Source organism: Microtus oregoni, unplaced genomic scaffold (genome assembly GCF_018167655.1).
Source record: "Microtus oregoni isolate MIOR12 unplaced genomic scaffold, Mior012 000103F_ref0000194, whole genome shotgun sequence".
Taxonomy (NCBI): domain Eukaryota; kingdom Metazoa; phylum Chordata; class Mammalia; order Rodentia; family Cricetidae; genus Microtus; species Microtus oregoni.
In genome coordinates this window covers 2,843,419-2,862,776 of record NW_024544717.1, presented here as the reverse complement: position 1 = coordinate 2,862,776, position 19,358 = coordinate 2,843,419, and the positions used below count along the sequence as shown (strand labels likewise).

At 47.1% G+C, this 19,358-nt stretch overlaps 1 protein-coding gene across 6 annotated transcripts in view; it reads right to left on the bottom strand.

The window, feature by feature from the left end:
• The window catches only part of LOC121443237 (kinesin-like protein KIF13A), a 177,286-nt gene extending 158,791 nt beyond the window's left edge, over positions 1 to 18,495 (bottom strand). For 5 of the 6 annotated variants that reach the window (XM_041644916.1, XM_041644919.1, XM_041644920.1 and 2 more), the window contains exons 1-2: positions 18,291 to 18,495; positions 17,931 to 18,021 (exon numbers count right to left, since the gene is read on the bottom strand). In XM_041644916.1, coding sequence (XP_041500850.1) covers positions 17,931 to 18,021; positions 18,291 to 18,345 — 146 coding nt within the window. In that variant the 5' untranslated portion in view covers positions 18,346 to 18,495. The remainder of the gene's footprint in view (positions 1 to 17,930; positions 18,022 to 18,290) is intronic. The other variant, XM_041644922.1, reaches the window with a different exon arrangement.
• Between the last annotated feature and the right edge of the window lie 863 nt (positions 18,496 to 19,358).

Sequence of the window (19,358 nt, the reverse complement as noted above, 5' to 3'; positions counted from 1 at the left end):
ACCCGTGGTCCTGGGCACCGAATTTGTATAGTTTGCTGTACTCCATCTCACAGCATCTAGAAAATGTGCCTGCTATGCACACACATGTACCAACTGTTAGGAGAAGGGAAAGCAGAAGAGACTCTGCCCACCAGAGGGTCCAGAAGGGGATTCTTCTCTCATAGACCGGACTATTGTCTTTTATTCCAAAGCAACAGGGCTTGGCCATGTGGCTGGAGGAGGGGCACAGTGATGCTCAAATGAACGGATGCATGGATTTTTAGTGGCTCTACCTATCTGCTCACTATTTCCACGTAGCTTACTGTTGACCTGACTAGAAGGAATTCAACAATTAAGAGGCTTGGGGGAGGGGTTCCCTGTCACTAACCTTCATGTTCACAGCTATCAAAGAACCAAATGTGTAAGTCAGAGATTATAGTTTGATTCATTTTTTTAAACCAGTCACTGAAGCAGACAAACTGCAGGAGGCATACAGGCTATCAGCTCATTTCTTTCCACGCCACCACTGATCTCCTCTCTGAATCTGGCCACGCAAACACACGCGTGCACTCTGCGTCATGCTTCAGATGGTTTCTGTCAGGCTCTGCTTAGCTGCTAATTAGTAAGGATAATTGGTGATCTGAAACCCAAGGTGACCTAAGGCACACTGCAGATGCCTTACCCTGTTCAGCTGCAGGACCAGGTACAACCCAACCTCCCCTCCTGGAACCCAGCCTGCTGCTGTCTCTGGAGGACAGCTGTGAGGGCAGGCTGGACCGCCGGCGTCATCAGGACTTACGCCTCTTTAATCCCTTAGTTCTTCTTCATTCCACATCTGTCTTCTCCTTTTGGCCCCCATCCCCCATCGTGTTATTTCTTTGCTTCTAAGGTGAGACTGAGGAGGGATAGCTCGGTGAGAGAAAGGAGGGGCATAAGAGTCAGGCATCTGTCCCATCAGTTAGGGTTCTATTGCTGTGATAAAACCATGACCAAAAGCAATGCAGGGAGGAAAGGGTTTATTTCTGTTTACCGCTTATAGCTCATCATAAAGAAAGTCACGGCAGGAAACCGCAGGCAGGAACTGAGGCAGCGGCCAGAGAGGGGTGCTGCTTGCTGGCTTGCTCCTCATGGCTAGCTCAGCCTGCTTTCTTATACCATCCAGGACCACTTGTCCAAGGGTGGCACCTCCCACAGTGGGCTGGACCCTCCCACATCAATCATTAATCAAGAAAGTGCACCATAGAGTTGTGTTCAGGCCAATCTGATGGCAGCATCTTCTCAGCTAAGGCTCCCTCTTCCCAGATGACCCTAGCTTGTGTCAAGTTGACAAAACAAACAGTACACCTGTGTGTGCTCTTCACTTAGCAAACCACGAAACCTGAATAGAAGCCAAGACGATGCACACGGCAGAGAGGGGAGGGAGGCTGTAACATGCATGTAAAGAGAGTACTTTGCACACTAGACAGACTGTGGTGCACCGACATTTCCCCTCCATCTTCTTCCGCAGCTTTGGTGCAGTGCCCCCCGTACCCCAGCTTCATTCATTAGGTACACACTTTCCCTCAAGAATGCTTGCTTCTGGCAGGCGTTCACGGGCAGACTCTAGCTACAAATTCATCACCTAAACTAATGACTGCCAACTGCCCGAGAGACAGGAGTACCCATCAAAAAGGAGGTTCTCCCTCTCCACAAACACATCGTGCCCTGTCCGGAGGAAGCAGCGCGCCTATCAGCTGAGAAGTGGGATGGACATGACCACAGACCTGCCAGAAGTCCTTACAATGAATGCTGTAGCCAGTAGGATTTACTGAAGGAAGCAGAGGCAAGAGGATCACAAGTTCGAGGCCAGCCTGGGCTACACACATTTAAAGAGAAGGCTCAGTGGCTAAGCCACACTGGTGGAGAACAACCACCTGTAACTCTAGTTTCAGGAGGACCCAGTACCCCTGCCTCTACAGTCACCAGCACTCAGTATATTTCCATAAACATACACACAGGTAAAAATAATAAAGCAATTCTTTAATGCATGCTTTATTTAAATAAAAGGTCAATAGAAAATCACAAGACTTGTGGATAAAACTGTGAGACTCTTTTATTTATCCTAACCCTTATTTTGAGGCTGGTTCTCACCGTATGGCCTAAGTGGCCCTGAGCTGGCAGCAACTCCTCTGCCTTAAGTTTCCCCAGCGCTAGGATGGCAGGAGCCGGCCACATGCCACTTCCCTGAAGCTCTCTATTTCTCTCTCTCTCCTTTTTTTTTTTTTTTTGTTGCTATTTTTAGGTATTAGAGAATTTCCTTTCTTAAACCTGAAATGAGTAAGATACAGGAGAAGCGAACCCAGGCTGGCGACCCTCACATGTCCTAGGGTGGTAAAAACAAAACTGTGGACACCTGACATGCCTCACAAGCCTGCCTCACGGCCCTCTAATGTCTGTCCTTCCATTGCTACGCTCAGCCGGAGAAACTGAAGCCCTGGGGACCAAGTCAAGGTTCCGTCCTGGATTTCCCAGCTGGAAAGTGGTAGAATCAGACTCATGGAAGCAGCCTGCCTCCAAGTCCACACTCCTGGGCCCTGGCATGGTGACCTGCCTCCAGTTGCGTGTGGCAAGGGTGACCGAATGTGAACTGTAAAGGTGCTTTTCCCATATGAATATTGTTTATAACTATCGTGTGGTTCTCCCGGGTTACAATTGTAGATGACAACCTTGCCACACAATGACAAAAGCTTGGATATATCTCCAGGGTCTAGGCTAACAGGCAACAGCGTCACACACACCTGAGGGATTGCATAAGGCCGCTCTTATATCACACTGATCTCCACAGAAACACGGCGAAAGACCAATAAGGAGTTTCTTTTTGTCCAGGGTAAGAGCTATGGCTTGGGTGCAGATTAAGTGTCTCTGATTTGAGCATCTGAAATCCAAATTTTCCAAAACACAAAACTTGAAAGCAGCCATGTGCCAAGTGGAAAATCTACACCTGACCTCATGAGACAGGTCACAGGCAAGTCATATGTACACTGAAAGTATTGCATGAAGTTAGCCGCAGGCTATGTGTACAAAGTGTAGATGAAACCAATGAATCTAGTGCTTGAGACCTGGGCCCCATTCCCATGATGCCTCATTATGTGTACATAAATACTCTGCAGTTTGACAAAGTCAGAAGGCTGAAATACTTCTAGTCCCAGGGATGTGCGACCTGTCCATGGGTATCTTACAATAATTTCATGTCTTAAAAAATTCTGCTTAGTCTGACTTTGCAAATGATGGATTAGCTCAATACATCAAATTACAAATAGAAAGACATAGCTCACCACTTAGAAAATCCAAAGTCGGGCTGTAGAGACAGCTAGGTGGGTAGAGGCACTCACCACCAGGCCTAATGACTATGGTTCAACACCTCAGATGCAAAGAGAAAACTGACTCCCCCCGTCCCCTGACCTCAATATGCATGCAGCAATACGACCACACACACACACAAATATACAGGTAAATGTAAAAATTTTTTTTAAAAATTCAATAAAGGCAACTCCATGTTCAATTTTTTTTTTTTTAAACCTAGGCTGGCCTCCAACATCTGGGCTCCAGCAATCCTCCTGTCTCAGCCTCCTGAGTAGCTACCTGGTCAGTGTTTTAAGGAAGAGAAATCCTGTAACAGTGTGTTCTGCAATGGCCTGAAGGACTCATAGAATCCAAGAAACTCAAAATTCTGCTGATCAATAGGGTAGACATCAGGGAAATCCAAGTAGGCTGCTGTCCAGGGCCACCTATACTAATGTTCCCTTCAGTATCCAGGAAAGGAAAAATGAGTGTGTTAATTTCCAATAAAAAGAGCCAGACATAGTGGCACACAACTTTGATGCTAGCTAGCACTTGGGAGGCAGATGATCTCTGAGTTCAAGGTCAGTGAGGCATCAGGACAAGTGGATATACTTTGCTCTTAATGGTGCTTACTGAGAACAATTTACGGGAAGCTGGAAACTACACCTTATTTCTAGTGGTTTGGAATTTTTTGTTTTGTTTTAATTTTCCAGTCTGAAAACCTAGGATAGCTGGCTGTCAGTCCTGGGAGAGAAAACAACTGGCTAAATAATAACATGACTAGAGAGTATTAAAAATAAAAACACTGTTTAGGATAACAGTAGACCAGCAAGTCTGGAAGTTTCCTCTCCCCTGTGTAACTAATCTGGCCATGGAAGCCAGCAACACTTCAAGACAACTTTACAAGCAAGGGCTGCCATGCTAAAGTCTCCTATTTGTCCTCACTTTGTAACTCTATATCAAAACTTCAGACGTTTAAGCTGGGTCCTTCCATGCTGTTTAACTGCACACCACTGTCTTGATAAGCCCACCCTTCCACCACCCTTCCCCATCCCTTTCGAAAGCAATGGCCTCAACAGAGGGCATTCCTCAGGACCTTCCTCAATGTCAACAGCACGACCACGCAAATATTCTACCTTCCCATTCCAATTTGTTCCGTGAGTCCTGCGCTCCACTTAACTACATGAACAGAGGTGGTTAAAGCTAGAGAATGAGACGGAACCACGGCATCAAAACCCAGGTCCACCTAAACCCTCTCATCACAACTCCAGCTATAAATCTTTTACTTTAAGACTTAGTGCTTTTTTTTTTTGTTTTGTTTTTTTTTGATTTTTCGAGACAAGGTTTCTATGTGGTTTTGGAGCCTGTCCTGGAACTAGCTCTTGTAGACCAGGCTGGTCTCGAACTCACAGAGATCCGCCTGCCTCTGCCTCCCGAGTGCTGGGATTAAAGACGTGCGCCACCACCGCCCGGCTAAGACTTAGTGCTTTTAAATGGATGTAAATATGCTGTCGTGTATCTGTGTGTATATGTGCATGTGTGTGCAGGCGTCCATAAGGCCCAGAAGGGAGTGTCGCCACTTAGAGCTCAAGGCACAAGTTGTTGCGATCCATTCAACGCAGATGCAGGGAATGGTGCTCTAGTCTTCTGCAAGAACCGCAAATAGTTTCTTCTTAATTTTTGACTTTTTGTTTACTTTTAAAAGATTTACTTTTGTCCTCCTTAATTATGCATATGTGCACACGTGTGTGGGAGTATGCCCATGTGTGTAGGTACTCAAGGAAGTCAGAGGCATTGGACTCCATGGGCCTGGAGTTACAGGGGGTTGTGAGCTGCCTGACGTGGGTTTTGCAAAACCAAACTTGGATCACCTGGAAGAACAGTACGTGTTCTTCACCGCTCATGCCACTTCGACTCCTCCTATTTTTAGTTTTTTATTTATGTACACGTGTATATGTCTGTGTGAGCATATGCCAAGTGTACGCAGTTTCCCAAGAGACCCAGAAGACGGCCTCAATCCCATGGAACTGGAGCGATAAGCAATTGTGAGCCACCCAACATGGATGCTCTGGACAGATAGCAAATGCTCATCACTTCTGAGCTGTCTCTGCAGCCCTCAGCCACAAATTTTAAATATTCCCCTTCGAGCTGAGCTGGTAAGGTAGGTGGGTAGGAAGAGCGTCAGTTGTGAACTGTTTCATTAAACTCCAGATTAAAATATAAAGTGTTTTCAAAGGCTTGTTTACCTTTTTCAACAAACTACATGAAACCTCTGTGGATGCACCCAGAGCTCAGGATAAATTTATTCATAAAAGTATTCAAGACAGAAAGCCTGCATAGTTCGCCATCATATACCCACCCTGCTTCTCCTCTGAGTCTCCCAGCATAAGGGATGGGAGTGTCTGTGGTCCCTGGTTACGGGTGTACCTCTAGGGAGTGTCTCTCAGAGACAGCACAACAAGCCGGCTGCAAAAGGCTTTCCTTTCCCCGGAAGCTTCCTTCCGTTTCCAAAATAGAAAAAAAATCAGAAAGGCCTAGCTAGACCTTGCTTCCTCCCTCACAGAATGGTAAACAGATGCCTTCCTTGAACCTGACTGCAGAAAAGCTCCTCATACCTACAGACCAGACTCTAAGGTCACAGGGAACCAAAGCCTCCATCCTGCTTCCTGGAGAAAGAGGACAAAAGCCTCTATTCCAGCTCTCAGGAAGTAGAGGCAATAGGCTCTGAAGTTCAAGCCAGCTTTGACCACATAGAGAGCTCAAGGATAGCTCCTGCTACGTGAGACCCTGTCCAAAACAAACAAACCAACAAAGGAGTGCGTATATAAACCAGAGAGGCCACGTGCGTGCGCAAACACACACACACACACACACACACACACACACACACACTTCATCCCATAACAGAAAACAGTAAGTACTAGTGGAATTAGTAGGATTGCTCCTCTGGTTTTGTTTTGTTTATTTTGTTTTTCAAGACAGGGTTTCTCTGTAGCTTTGGAGCCTGTCCTGGAACTAGCTCTTGTAGACTATGCTGGCCTCGAACTCACAGAGATCCGCCTGCCTCTACTTCCCAAGTGCTGGGATTAAAGGCGTGTGCCACTATCGCCAGGCACTCCTCTGTTTTTTTTGACTAAGTTCAAGTGTAGAAATATTAGGGATAAGCTAGAGTTTAATGAAGTTGTAACAAAACCCTCGGAAACAAAACAAGCCAGGGCTTGTGGAAAGTACTGACTGTTCCCGTAGAGGATCCACATTTCATTACCAGCACCCACGTCCATTGCCTCACAACCACCACCGACAACTCCAGATCCGGGGACCTGATGCCCTCTTCTGGCCTTCTCAGGTACCTACAGTCCATGTGCATAGCCTACCACACATACACATATTATTAAAAACTAACAACAAACAGAAAACAACTTTTTTTTTCTTTTTACAAAACAAGAGCTGGGCATGATAGTCTGAATCCTAGCACTTAGGAGACAGAGGTAGACAGATCTCTGTGAGTTCAAGACCAGCTTGGTGTATACAGTAAATTTCAGGCCAGCCAGAGCTACACAGTAAGACCTTGTCTTACAGGGGGAAAGAAGTGGTGGTGGGAGACGACAAGAAAGCTTTATGTTAGCAGTTCTGAGAATGTCATCTAGTACAGCCTATATAATATTCCACGATGCCATATTGCACCAAAACAGCTATACACACACACACACACACACACAACCTATACAAGATGGCATATCATTAGAAGGTTCAAATCAAATGGTTTTTTTTTTTTTTTTTTTTTTTTTTTTTTTTTTTTTTAACAGAACTTGCCTCAAGTTTATTTGTAAAAACAGCATAAGGTCCTGAACATCTGCAAATACTGTGTAGGTGTTCACACCAGTCCATCTGTCTTCACACTGGCAGACTGCGACCTTTTTTATGGGGCCTTCACAGGGGCCTGGGCACCTTTGGGAGCCTGAGCTGCAGCTGAGGCCTCTGCCTTGGCTTGAACCTTGGGCTTTGTTTTTTGGAGCCTACGACCCCTGGCCATGTAGCTTCTAATCTTCTTCCCAAGCTTGGGGTGAGCAATTAAAGCCAGACGGGTGAGTTTGCGGGTGGGGCCCTTTGGCACCTTGGGCTTCACCACCTGGGGCTTCACCAGGGCCTTGATGGCCTCCGCACGTGCGCTCATGGCCTTTGCATTATTTGCCTGCATCTTCTTCAGGCCTTTCTTGTTGTGCTTCTTGGCAAAGCGCATGTTCCTCAGGAACTTGGGGTCAACCCCCTTGAGAGATTCGTATCTTTGTGACCGGGGTTTCTTGATGCCGTTTCTGTGCCATTTCCGGGACTGGTTGTGTGTGGTGTGGTTCTTGGACTTGGCCATGGCTGGACGGTAATCGGCGGCTCCAGAAGCGACTGCCTCAAATGGTTTTTATAATGTCCTATAGGCACATGGGAAAGCCACCTTTCTTGCCAAGAAAGAAGGCAGACAGAGTATCTGCAAGCACCCCAGGCCCCCAGCCAGTCAGCTGATAAGAACCTCAGTGTCTGGAGCTGGCGGCTGTTTTATTTCACTTGACACCTTCAAGCCTCAGCTACTGCAGACCAGCAGAGCCTCCCACCAATGGCCTCCCTGTCCTTCTCAGGACTCCTGACACTCTAACAAGATGTAAATGAAAAGGCAGCCCATCTCAGCTGCTATGTCTGCTGCCTACTTTGTCTGACTTGGTTCTGTATTTAAGCACTGTACACGGATAAATCTGGATGTTAGAACTTGGAAAACAACAACAAAAGTGACCTTACAGATGATCTAGTCCAGAGTCATCTGTATCAACGAAGGAACTTGGAAGCAAAAGTGGTCCATCAGTGGCTAGCTCAGAGATACAGATCCCACAGAAGCAGTGCTAGGCAGCCCCCAGAATTCTCACTTCACCTCAGTGCAGATCTGACCATTGGTCTCCCACTGGGAAACCAGAGAAGACCTTAAGCAGGGAACTGGGGCCCACGAGTCTGAACCTAGAAAAAAAAAACCTGTCCCTCCACAAGTCAGAATCCAGCAGGTTCACAACACCCAGGAGACTTCACTGAGTCTTTCCCCTTTCTCCCCAACCCAAGTAAAACAGAAGCTGAGGGTTTCGGTCAGACACACCTGGTTGGAGAACCCCTGGCTTGTTAAACTAGGCTAATTGCTTACAACAGTGGTGGCTCACGAGACGCAAGCATCAAGCTTGTGAGGTAAGGGAAGTGCACTTTAATTCGGCATTTTGGATTAAAGATAGGTGTTGAAGCTATTCGGATGGCTACTCCCCAGACAGTAACACAGAGCAGGATGATGTCTGCTTTGCCCTTTCCAAGTCCCGACCTACAGAATCCACAGAAGCAACAGCGTGGCTGGTTCAACCTGCTGCACAGAGGTCTGTTAAACAACAGTCACTGGACCACCTGGGAAGGCTTCTTAAAAGAGGCCAAGTAAACCATTGCTCATTGTGCTGGCTAGTTTTCTGACAACTTGACTCAAGCTACAGTCATCTGAAAGGAAGGAAGTCAACTGAGAAAAAGCTTCCATTCAGAGTGGCTGTAGGTAAGCGTGTAGGGCACTTTCTTTACTGACTGATGGGGGAGGGCTCAGCTCCTTGTGGGTGGACTACCCCTGGGCTGGTGGTCCTGGGTTCTATGGGCAATCAAGCTGAGTAAGCAAGGAGGAGCAAGCCAGCAAGCAGCACCCCTCCACGGCCTCTGCATCCGCTCCTGCCTCCAGGTCACTGCCCTGACTGCCTCCAATGATGAAGAATAAACAAAACAAACCCTTTCCTCCCCAAGCTGCTTTTGGTCACAGTGTTTCAACACAGTCACAGAAACTCTAACTAAGACATTCGGTACAGCCAGAATCTCCTAAGATAGAGGCAGGTATCATTTCTAAGCATCCCAGGATATAATGTGCAGTCACTGTTAAGAACCACTGTCTTGGAGCCAGGGAAACGGTTCGGCTGTTAAAAGCACTGGCTGCTCTTCTAGATAACCTGGGTTTGATTCCCAGCATCCACATGGTGGCTCACAAATGTCTCCAGGGAATCTGAAGACCTCTTCTGACATTCCTGCATACTGTATGCACATGGTGCATACCACATATATGTGCAGGCAAAACCCCCATACACATAAAGTAAAAATAATAATAAAAAATTCTCTTAACCGACACTGCCCAGTACAGTACCCAAGTGCCACACATAACTGTCTAAATTCATAAAAATTAAACCAAGTTTAAAGTTCAGCTCCTCAGTTACACTAACCACATCTCAAGGGCTTAACAATCCTGTAAGTCTAGTGGACAGTGGGGAATAGAAACTTTCTGTTATCCAGGAAATTAGAGTAAGCAGTTCTTTAATAGGTTTTGTGGGTTTTTTTGGTTATTTTTTTCCCCTTAACTGAAGTTCCTTAAAGCAAGGTTCAGAGCATTGCAAGCATCCTGGTCACTTGGGAACTGGTCAGAAACGCAGATCTTTAAGTGGACTGATGCAGAGCACTGTTGTGACTTGATGGGCATTCAAGCTTTGGGGTGGACAGAAAGGAGAAATGGCAGAAGCTGGCTTTCCAGTTGCCTTTTTCCATGCCCTCTCTCATCTGTGGCTCTAAAGATCATCAACTTTTAGCTCCATTATAGCAAAAGAGAATAATAATATGTTTTATCATGTCTAAGCTGGGAGAAATCCCCTTCAATGTCTTTAGTGTGTGTGTGTGTATGCTTCTCATGAGTGCAGGGAAACCAAGAAGGCTGAAAGAAGGCATCAGATCCTCTGGAACTGGTGCTTCAGGCAGTTATGAAGTTATGAGCTGCCATGTTGCAGCTCGAAACCAAACCCAGGTCCTCTGCAAGAGCAGTAAATGCTCTTACGTCCCGAGCCCTCTCTCCAGCCCCTGTGCCAGCTCTTTCAGTTGAATAGAGAAATAACTGTTATTTATACAATCACTAAGAGAAACAACTATAAGTTTGAAAAATATGGAAATGACTAAAGAGACTGAAATGCAACAAACCATTTAATTATTAAATTGAAAACGGTGAAAGCCATGTAGCATGGCAAAACACGAGCGAAAGAAAAGCTTTTGTAACTGAGATAGTCACATGACAGTAGCAAGGGCAAAGGCAGGATGGTTGATCTGTTAGGACTGCGACTTTTTGTTGCTTCTTGAGGACTGAAGCAACCCTATAGAAACACACGAGTGTGCTTTAATATGAAAAGCCATGGTAAGGATAGTTTGGAAAAAAACTCCACTTTACCAATGACTTTGAGCAACCATGGTAACATGGTAACATCACTGGATACTATCAAGAAGGGGATGACTGCTACTCTCAGATTCTCCTACGCTGGTGTGATCGGAATACAACGGCCCCTGAAAGGCCAACACTTGAGACATGGGAGTTGGCAAGAAGGAATCAGGTTTATTGAACAGCTGGAATCTTGAGAAGAAAGGAGCTCAGCATGAGAGCTCCATCTTGGGGGATCGATGGGGCAAAAAGGGCTCATGGGGTCAGAGAAAGGAGAAGCAGGGCAGGAAGGCTGTATGTTGTAATATACTGGTGGAGATTTAGGAAGTGGTGCCTGGCCAGTGGAAGTAGGGGGATAGGAAGTCAGAGCCCAGGCCCTGAAGCCCGCTGCTTTCTGGCATGCATTCCTGCTGTCGGGATCTCTGCCATGCCTTCCTTGCCACACGGACTGAAACCTTCCGAAAGTGTTACACAATATAAACATTTTCTCTCTTCCGATGTTCCTGCCAGGTATTTGGTTCATAGCAACCACACAAAAGCGATTAACACGCGTGCTTGGACCCGTGAACTCTCAGTATCTTTAGCCTGAATCAGTGATGCTGACCACCACTCATAGGCTAGTATTTGAGAGGCTTACGTTGATTCGAAGGAATGAGGTGTATTTCGGGGCCAGCAGTCTTGCCCTGAGTTCTGTGACTCTGAAGAAAGAGTTAGCTGTTAACATTTTGACTCTTCAGGTGGGGCTTCTATTTAGAACATAGAATTGAAGGTGCTGGGCCAAAGAGGACAGAATTAGGGAGAGATGACAACTTCTAAGAAGGACAAAAGGAATAAAGACCAAGTGTCTATAAGGACCACCCCACTTTCCCTGAGGGTCTACGTGGACCACCCCACTTTCCCTGAGGGCCTACGCGGACCACCCCACTTTCCCTGAGGGCCTACGCGGACCACCCCACTTTCCCTGAGGGTCTACGTGGACCACCCCACTTTCCCTGAGGGCCTACGCGGACCACCCCACTTTCCCTGAGGGCCTACGCGGACCACCCCACTTTCCCTGAGGGCCTACGCAGACCACCCCACTTTCCCTGAGGGTCTACGCGGACCACCCCACTTTCCCTTCTGCACCTTAAATCGACAAATCCAAGACTTACTCCTTTTTCCAAATGAAATTTTAGATAAAGATACAAACACCTGACTCCGTGTGTGTTACTATCGTGGGTGGCAATGCCATCTAAAATAACTTCCAAAGAGGAATTTCTTTTCCTACCTTTCCAGTGTAAATTTCCTGAAAGATTTAAATCATGATCTTCTTTGAAAAGACCAGTGATGAATCTCACAGGTCAACCCTGTTTATTTATTTAAAATTATTTTTTAGGAAGGTTCTTGTGTAACCCAGGCTGTGTAGGGGAGGATGGCTTTAAAGCCCTAATCCTTCTGTCTCCGCCTCCAGAGCCCTGATTACAGGCATATACCACCACTCCTAGCTAAGTCAACTCTTGATGATTGGAAAATGTTTGCACACAAACGTTAGCACCATTTCCCTAGTGACTGCTCTGCTCTTGGTTCTACATAATTCCCCACACTGTCGAGATACAAAGTGATCAGAGCGTTTCTGTGTGTCCTGGCGACTTCTCAGCTGGTCTGTTTCCTTTGCGGAGAATGTTCTGGAAACAGCTTTGAATTCTAAACACATAAACACCATCTCTGCCCTGCCTCCCAGGAAGATCTGGGGAAAGGCAGCTTTGGTTGGCTAATTCTAGGAAATGCTGATATCTCTGGGATGCCTACTATTAGAGTTAACTTGTTGTTGTGAAGTTTCTTTAATATGTGAGTACACGGCACGTGAATTTTTTTTACTGACAGTTGAAAACAACCCAGCTTTCCGATTTGTCTTTGGATTTTGCCAGACTGGTAGATCAGTACACGAGCCAGCTTGGTGTCACAGTCTGACTATCTTAGGGCCCCCCCCCCCGCACCTTACAGCCCAATAAGCATACACCTCTTAAATTAACAAGAATAAAACAATTTCTTAATAAAATTTTTGCAGTAGTAGTAGTAGTAATAATAATAAACCCTGACTAAAGGGGGTTTTCTTCCCTAGCATTTTGTCCTAAGTACAGCTAATGATCCTTAGGAATGAAGTCACTGAGAATAATGCACAAAGCTGCTGGCTCACCTGTAGCCTTTCCCTATGCTCTTACTTAAGTAGACAGGGGAGCTAAGGAAAGCTCTCAATAGTAAATAATCACGCCAGCAGACAGAATTTACAAAATGCTTTCTGTGAGCTGGGAAGGAAGAGGCTGAGCACTGAAAACAGAGACAAAGGCTGCGCCCTTGTCCCACAGACACCAGAGTCTAGATGAGGTAAGGCTGCACATCGAAGATGTCTTTGACATAAGGGGCAGAGCAGGACAGACTGCACAGAGAAAATGGTCATTAGCATCCTCAGACAGAGAACGACCACAAGCAAACAAGATACTATTTTTAAAAAGAGATTGTCAGGCAGTGGTGGCGCACACCTTTAATCCCAACACTAGGGAGGCAGAGGCAGACGGATCTCTGTGAGTTCGAGGCCAGCCTGGTCTACAAGAGCTAGTTCCAGGGCAGGTTCCAAAGCTACAGAGAAAAGAGAAACCCTGTCTCAGAAAAATAAAAACAAACAAACAAAACAAAAAACCCCTGCTACATCCAGTTCCCCCAAGTAATTTTAAAATCTCTTTATGCCAGATGATAATAGCTTTTATTTTCTTTTTAAAGTGTGATTTCGGGGGCTGGAGAGATGGCTCAGTGGTTAAGAACATTGCCTGCTCTTCCAAAGGTCCTGGGTTCATTCCCAGCAACCACATGGTGGCTCACAACCATCTGTAATGAGGTCTGGTGCCTCTTCTGGCCTGCAGGCATACACACAGACAGAACATTGTATACATAATAAATAAATATTTAAAAAAAATAAAGTGAGATTTCAATGAAACTTTATTTTAAAACAAATTAAACAAGCTGACAGCTAATGAACATATCCCACTGTCATTCTCCTTCAAACATCAATATCATGCAAGAAGAACGTGTCCTCCTGGACCAGCAAAACCTAAATTTACCTTGCACCCATATACCCAACCCTGCAATAAAGCCAGAGAGACGGGTAACAACACAAAATGGACCAGAACTCAGGTCCTCAAAATGACTTCATAATGTGGAACCCTATTGACTCTTAGGGGTCTGCCCTGCTAATTTTATAAGACTGACAGTAATACTTGAACAGAGGAACCATTCTGGAAACATCCATCATATGATGTGTGAACTGGACTACACACTGTAGCCGGCTAAGCAGCATGCATACATTCCCATGGTCCACTGGGCTCCTTGCAACCTGGAAAGAATGGGTAGGAAATGAACGACTTTGCAGCTCTTTTACTAAGGGTCTATATTCTACCCAGTTTGCTTTTTTTTTTTTTTGACAGAATCTCACCGTCAGCCCTTGCTAGTCTAGAACTCACTATATAAAACAGGCTAGCCTCAAGCTCACAAAGATCCCCCTGCCTCTGCTTTCTAAAAGCTGGGCTTGAAGTCCCAGTCAGAATGGCTCTTTTCCTTCTTGGCTAGGAAGAGATATAAACTTCACTATGATGCTTTATGCCCAATTTACTAACATAAAATTATAACAACATATCCTAAGTAATGTGTTTATTAGACTATTTTGCTGATAACTTTAAGAATCAGATCTATACCCCAATGACCTGTATCTTTAAAAACTACTCCTATCATCCAGGATAGATGCCAAAACAAATGAGTTTCCTATATGGATACTAAAAGATATCAAAATGCTTATTTAAATACACATAAGCAAGATACATGCTTCTGTGTGTATGTATAGATATACTCTTATACTTTCAAAAAAAATGAATCATAAATAAATGAGCCAGACATGATGGCACAGGTCTGTAATCCACCACTTGGAAGACAAAGAAAGAGAACTGAGAGTTCAAGGACAGCCTCCACTACTTAGCACGCTCAAGGCTAGCGTGAGCTACGCATGAGCTACATGAGACCTTATCCCATACAAACCGAAATGAATAAAATAAAACAAACAGGGTAAGAGGATGGGAAAGTCGGGATGACGGCAGCAGAGCTGAGGAAAAGATTCTGCATGGCTGATTTCACCCATAAGGACACACTGGACAGTCTCACTCAATCCCCACCCAAGGTAAACCGCCTGGCCGGCACATCCCACTCCTCACCCCCACGTTCCTACAGAGAGAACTGCCCAGAAGCAATCTGCGGCAGGAAAGCTTTCACCTTCCTTAATAAGGTACTTCGGCCTCCTCTTGCCAAGTGAACTTACCTAAGAGCGGCCTAATGCCAGCTGCCTCAGCAGGCTGCCTACTCTGGGTGGCAACTATAGCCTTTGTCGTATGGCAGCTGTTCTACCTCAGGTGCTGTGTGGGGACCTGGGCACAAGGAAAACCAGTGCAAGGTACCTGCCTTCAGGGAGTGCACAGCCTCCATCAAGACAGAAGTGGGGAATCACTGAACAGGATAAACACAAAGGCAAAGCACACACCTCTGCCATCATTACAGTGCATTTAAAATATCTACCTCTTTCTTCCCACAACTCTCAATGGGGAAGGCCCTGGCATAAGCACCAATCCGCAGTTACCTTTGGTTCCCCTGGGCCAAGCCTGGAGCTGGCAGGAACTTTCTAAGTGTGTCCCTATTAGCAATGTCACGGCCTTACAAGCAACAAGCCGTACAAGTCTTGGCACTGCAGAGGGAGGAATGGTCCAAAAGGCCAGCTATGAACCTGGACCTATACAGGGTTGCAATGCTGGAATTTCAGCATCAAAACAAACATCTTTAGCCTGAGAAATCCTCTGATCTTTTGGCCTCCCCAAATGCAGTCCCATAAAAGACAGGTATGAAAGTGAAGCCTGTTTATTTTCCTAGAAGTCAATCTATTCATTCTCTCTCGTTCTTACTGGTAAAACTAAAAACTTTGACTCGGTAACTCGGAGCTTCTATGAATGTGTGTAAAGAATGGGTAATCTTTTGCAACTTCAGAAAAACAATGCTTCTCAGCCTGATACCAGATTGCTGATATTTATTGAAGGACTTCTTACATTTCAAACCTGGGAATTGCCAGAGGATTTAATTACATTCTCTATATTCTACCCACTCACCCTTGTCCCAACCTGAGCTCTATCCAAAAACTGATCTACAGAAATGAATTGCAAATATACCATAAAGCACAGATGTGATTTACAAGCCACAGCCCAAGGGAGGAATTGTTTCTATTTTTAAATGCACTGTCGCTTTAAGGGGAAGTTCCTGGAAGAAATATGAAACCAGCTGCAGAGTGGACATCAAAATGCACTTGGTGTCTTCATTCTGGCAAAGACAGTCATCCTGACCTGAAGGGAGCACTGCTGTTTTATCTCAGAAAGTACCCGGGCAGACCCAGAGACCACCCATGGGCCACACAAAAAGTCGGATCTGTCAGCCCAGAACAATGAAGCATCCTACAGTTCAACACAATTTTTATAGCACCAAGTCAGCATGCCGATGGCTAATGCCCAGGACACACTCCACAAATCTTCACTTAAAGGATCTAATACACTGGCCCTAAGAATGTCCAAGTGCTACTTTAACACTTATCACCATCTACCCAGAGTTATCAATGCTCTGCCCCAAAACAACCTTTTTCTATACACAAATGACGAGGCTTCATTTCATTCAACAGTAGAGAACAGTAGCATTCTTTAGGGTTTAAGACAGGCAAGGAGAGCTGACCACAGTGGCTGGGAGTCTATGTCCTACCTATATCTGTGCTCCATTCCCAGCACCTTGGAATGAATGAATGAGTGGACGAACAAATGAATGAACACACTCACTCACTCACACACACATACACACAAACATACATGGTTACAAATATTTAAAGAATGGGAGTGAGTGGTAAGTGGGTACCAAGCCATGAAGTGAAACAGGAGCCGTCCACCGGCTGCCTTGAAGAACTAGAGCCAAAGAAACGGTCTTCTGCAATCATACAAGATCCAGTTTTGAAAAAAAAAAAAAAGGATATAAGAGGCATCTATAAAATATACCAGCTACACTGCTATCCATATGTCTAAATATACTGTAAAATATTTAATGTGCCTAAAAATACTGTCCAAGGATATAGCCATGACAATAAAAGTACTTGACGCATCTTTAAAATAACTTAGCCATTAAATGCCACTATAAGAATCTGCTGGGGAAGGCAGAGTGTTTGCAAAGTGAATGAAACACTCCAGGCTCAACACTAAAGTCAAAGAATCCCCGATCCTCTCCCTTCTAACAATCTTACCCCAAATTTAGCAAGGCTGGACTGCATCGCAGCTCCATCATAGAAGGAAGCAGCTGCCTCGGTTAGCAATAAAGTAACAACCCCTACTTCACAGTCTGACTCAAGGAAACTCTAAAGAGTAAAATCCACTCCTTATGTAGCACTTCGATCAACAGGTGATTTTTCAGAGGCAAACTCATACTCATTTCCAAGCTGAATTGGAATAATCTCGGTTTTCTTTTCTATTTTTTTTTTTTACAAGCTCCTACAATGCCATACTGAATGAATTCCAACCTATTTCTTCTCAGGAGCTTACCAGAAAAATGTCAAATATTCACATTATTTTAGGGCATTTTCCCATACCATTGCATGGGACGCAGCAGAATTAATAAGGATCCCACAGTTACGACTTTTCAAATGCAAATGTCTTGCCATCTAGAAAATGCAGCCCTCTTTTAGACATTCCCCCATCCCTGTGTCTAAACAGCTACCCTTCAGGGCTCTATTTGTTTCCATGAAAATAAAAGTCCCCGCACTACTTTCAGACACCATCTCAGCTCACCACCTCCAACAACCTAAAGATTTTTAAAGACCTTGTACCAGGGTGTTTGCTTTATCGGCTCTTAGCCCCCATTTCACACACAACATCCCTAAGCCGTTCTGCTAAAGTGGACAAATAACCCAGTGTAAGAACCGCGGGCGCTGGACCCCATCAATAAGGCCTTGGGTTGGTCATTTGCACGCTTCAGACATCGATTTTCCTATCTGTAAAATGTAGTCTGAGCTACACATCTCTAGTACTCCATCCATCCGGTCCCTTCACGTTCTGGGAGCCTCTGAAGGCAGCCAGGAGAGGGGGAGTCTGGCCAGGGTTCCCTGCTGGGGGGACACCGCTCTGGTTGAGAGGGGACAAGAAGAGAAGGACACAGAAAGAGGAGGAACCCTGCACTTGCAACCGCTTCCCATATAAGCGTGGGACAAACTTGAAGCCACCCTTGCTAACAATGGGAACGCGCACTCGGGTTTTCCTGGCTCAAACTTGGCAGGAGCCGGCGGGGTGGGATTTACCTTTCTCCCTGCTTGGTGTTGGAAGGAGGAGGGTGCAGGACCGTCTGGTTCCCTTCCATCTCCACCACGCACTTGGTGTTCAGTTCCAGCTCTGAAAGCACAGGGGCAAGGAGACGTTGCAAAGTGGAGCATCCGCGGCCACAGCCGGCGCGCGTGGCTCGGTCCCGGGCAGGCAAGGAGACGGCGCCCCGGGCACACAGTGGTGGCTGCCGGAGCCTGGGAGCTGCCTCCTCCCGGGGCCACGCTGGGCCATCACAGTGTCTCCGACCCCGCCGCCCAGCAGTTTGCAAAGTTGCCTCCCCACACCCCCCGCCCTCGACCCGAGCAGAAATGCAAAAGGAGCTGAGGAAAGCGGCTCACCTCTTCGGTTCATGGGCCGGACCCGGACGGCAACTTTTACCTTCGTATCCGACATGTTGGCGGCGCCCTGTTCCGCCCGACGCGGCCCCTTCAAGCGCCGCGCCGCCGCCGCAGCCGCAGCCGCGCGCCCCCAGAGCGCGGCCGCCGCCGCTCCGCCGAGAGCTCCGAGACGCAGCGCCGAGGCGCGCGGGCCATCCCGGGGGAGCGCGACGCGGGGCACGGCCGGGCCCGGGGAGGGGCGGGCGCGGGGCGGGGCGCGGCGGCGGGAGGAGGCCGCGGGCCCAGGCGCCGCTCTAGCCGCTCGGGCCGGGCCGTGCGCGCAGCACCGCGGCCCCTCGCGGCCGCCGGGAGCCGGGCAGCGTCGCCATCTTTCGCTCCGGGGGCCGCGCCCGGGATTACAGGCCGCTGCAAACGGGAACTGGGAGCCAAAAAGGGGCGTTTTACAAAGGCGATCAGCCCTGGACTCTGGGACCCGGCAAGAGGCGCCTGCAAAGGCAATCGGCCCCGGGCTCCTGGCTCCCGGTAGCTGGGACCCGAAAAGGGACGCCCTGCAAAGGCGATCGACCCCGGGCTCCCGGCAGCTGGGAACCGGGAAGGGGTGTTTTACAAAGACGATCGGCCCCGGACTCGGGGCAGCTGGGACCCGGGAAGGGGCACCCTGCAAAGGCGATCGGTCCCTAGCTCCGGGCAGCTGGGCCTGGAGAAGGGAACCGTTGCTTTCCCTGCTCCAGTGCCTACGGAGACCTCACGGACACCGCTTGGAGCTCGAGTCACCTTCAGAGGCCGCTGTCACCCTCATAGCCAGGGCCCAGGGGCGGTCTGAGGGGCTTAGAGCGGGTGCCGGGTGCGCAGGCCTAATTCACTCCTCCCCCGAAATCCACAGCGCGCCGCCCCTCGGAGCCCCACACCGAGCCTTGCACCGGTATTTTAAAATCTTTGTGGTGAACCGAGATTAGGAATGAATTTGAAGTGGACCACCAAAACCGTGTATTTGTAAATACTGAGCGCATTTTCTTTCCCTTGTAATGGGAGGGGTCTGGAGGACCGGGAGGGTTCACCGGCTCTTAC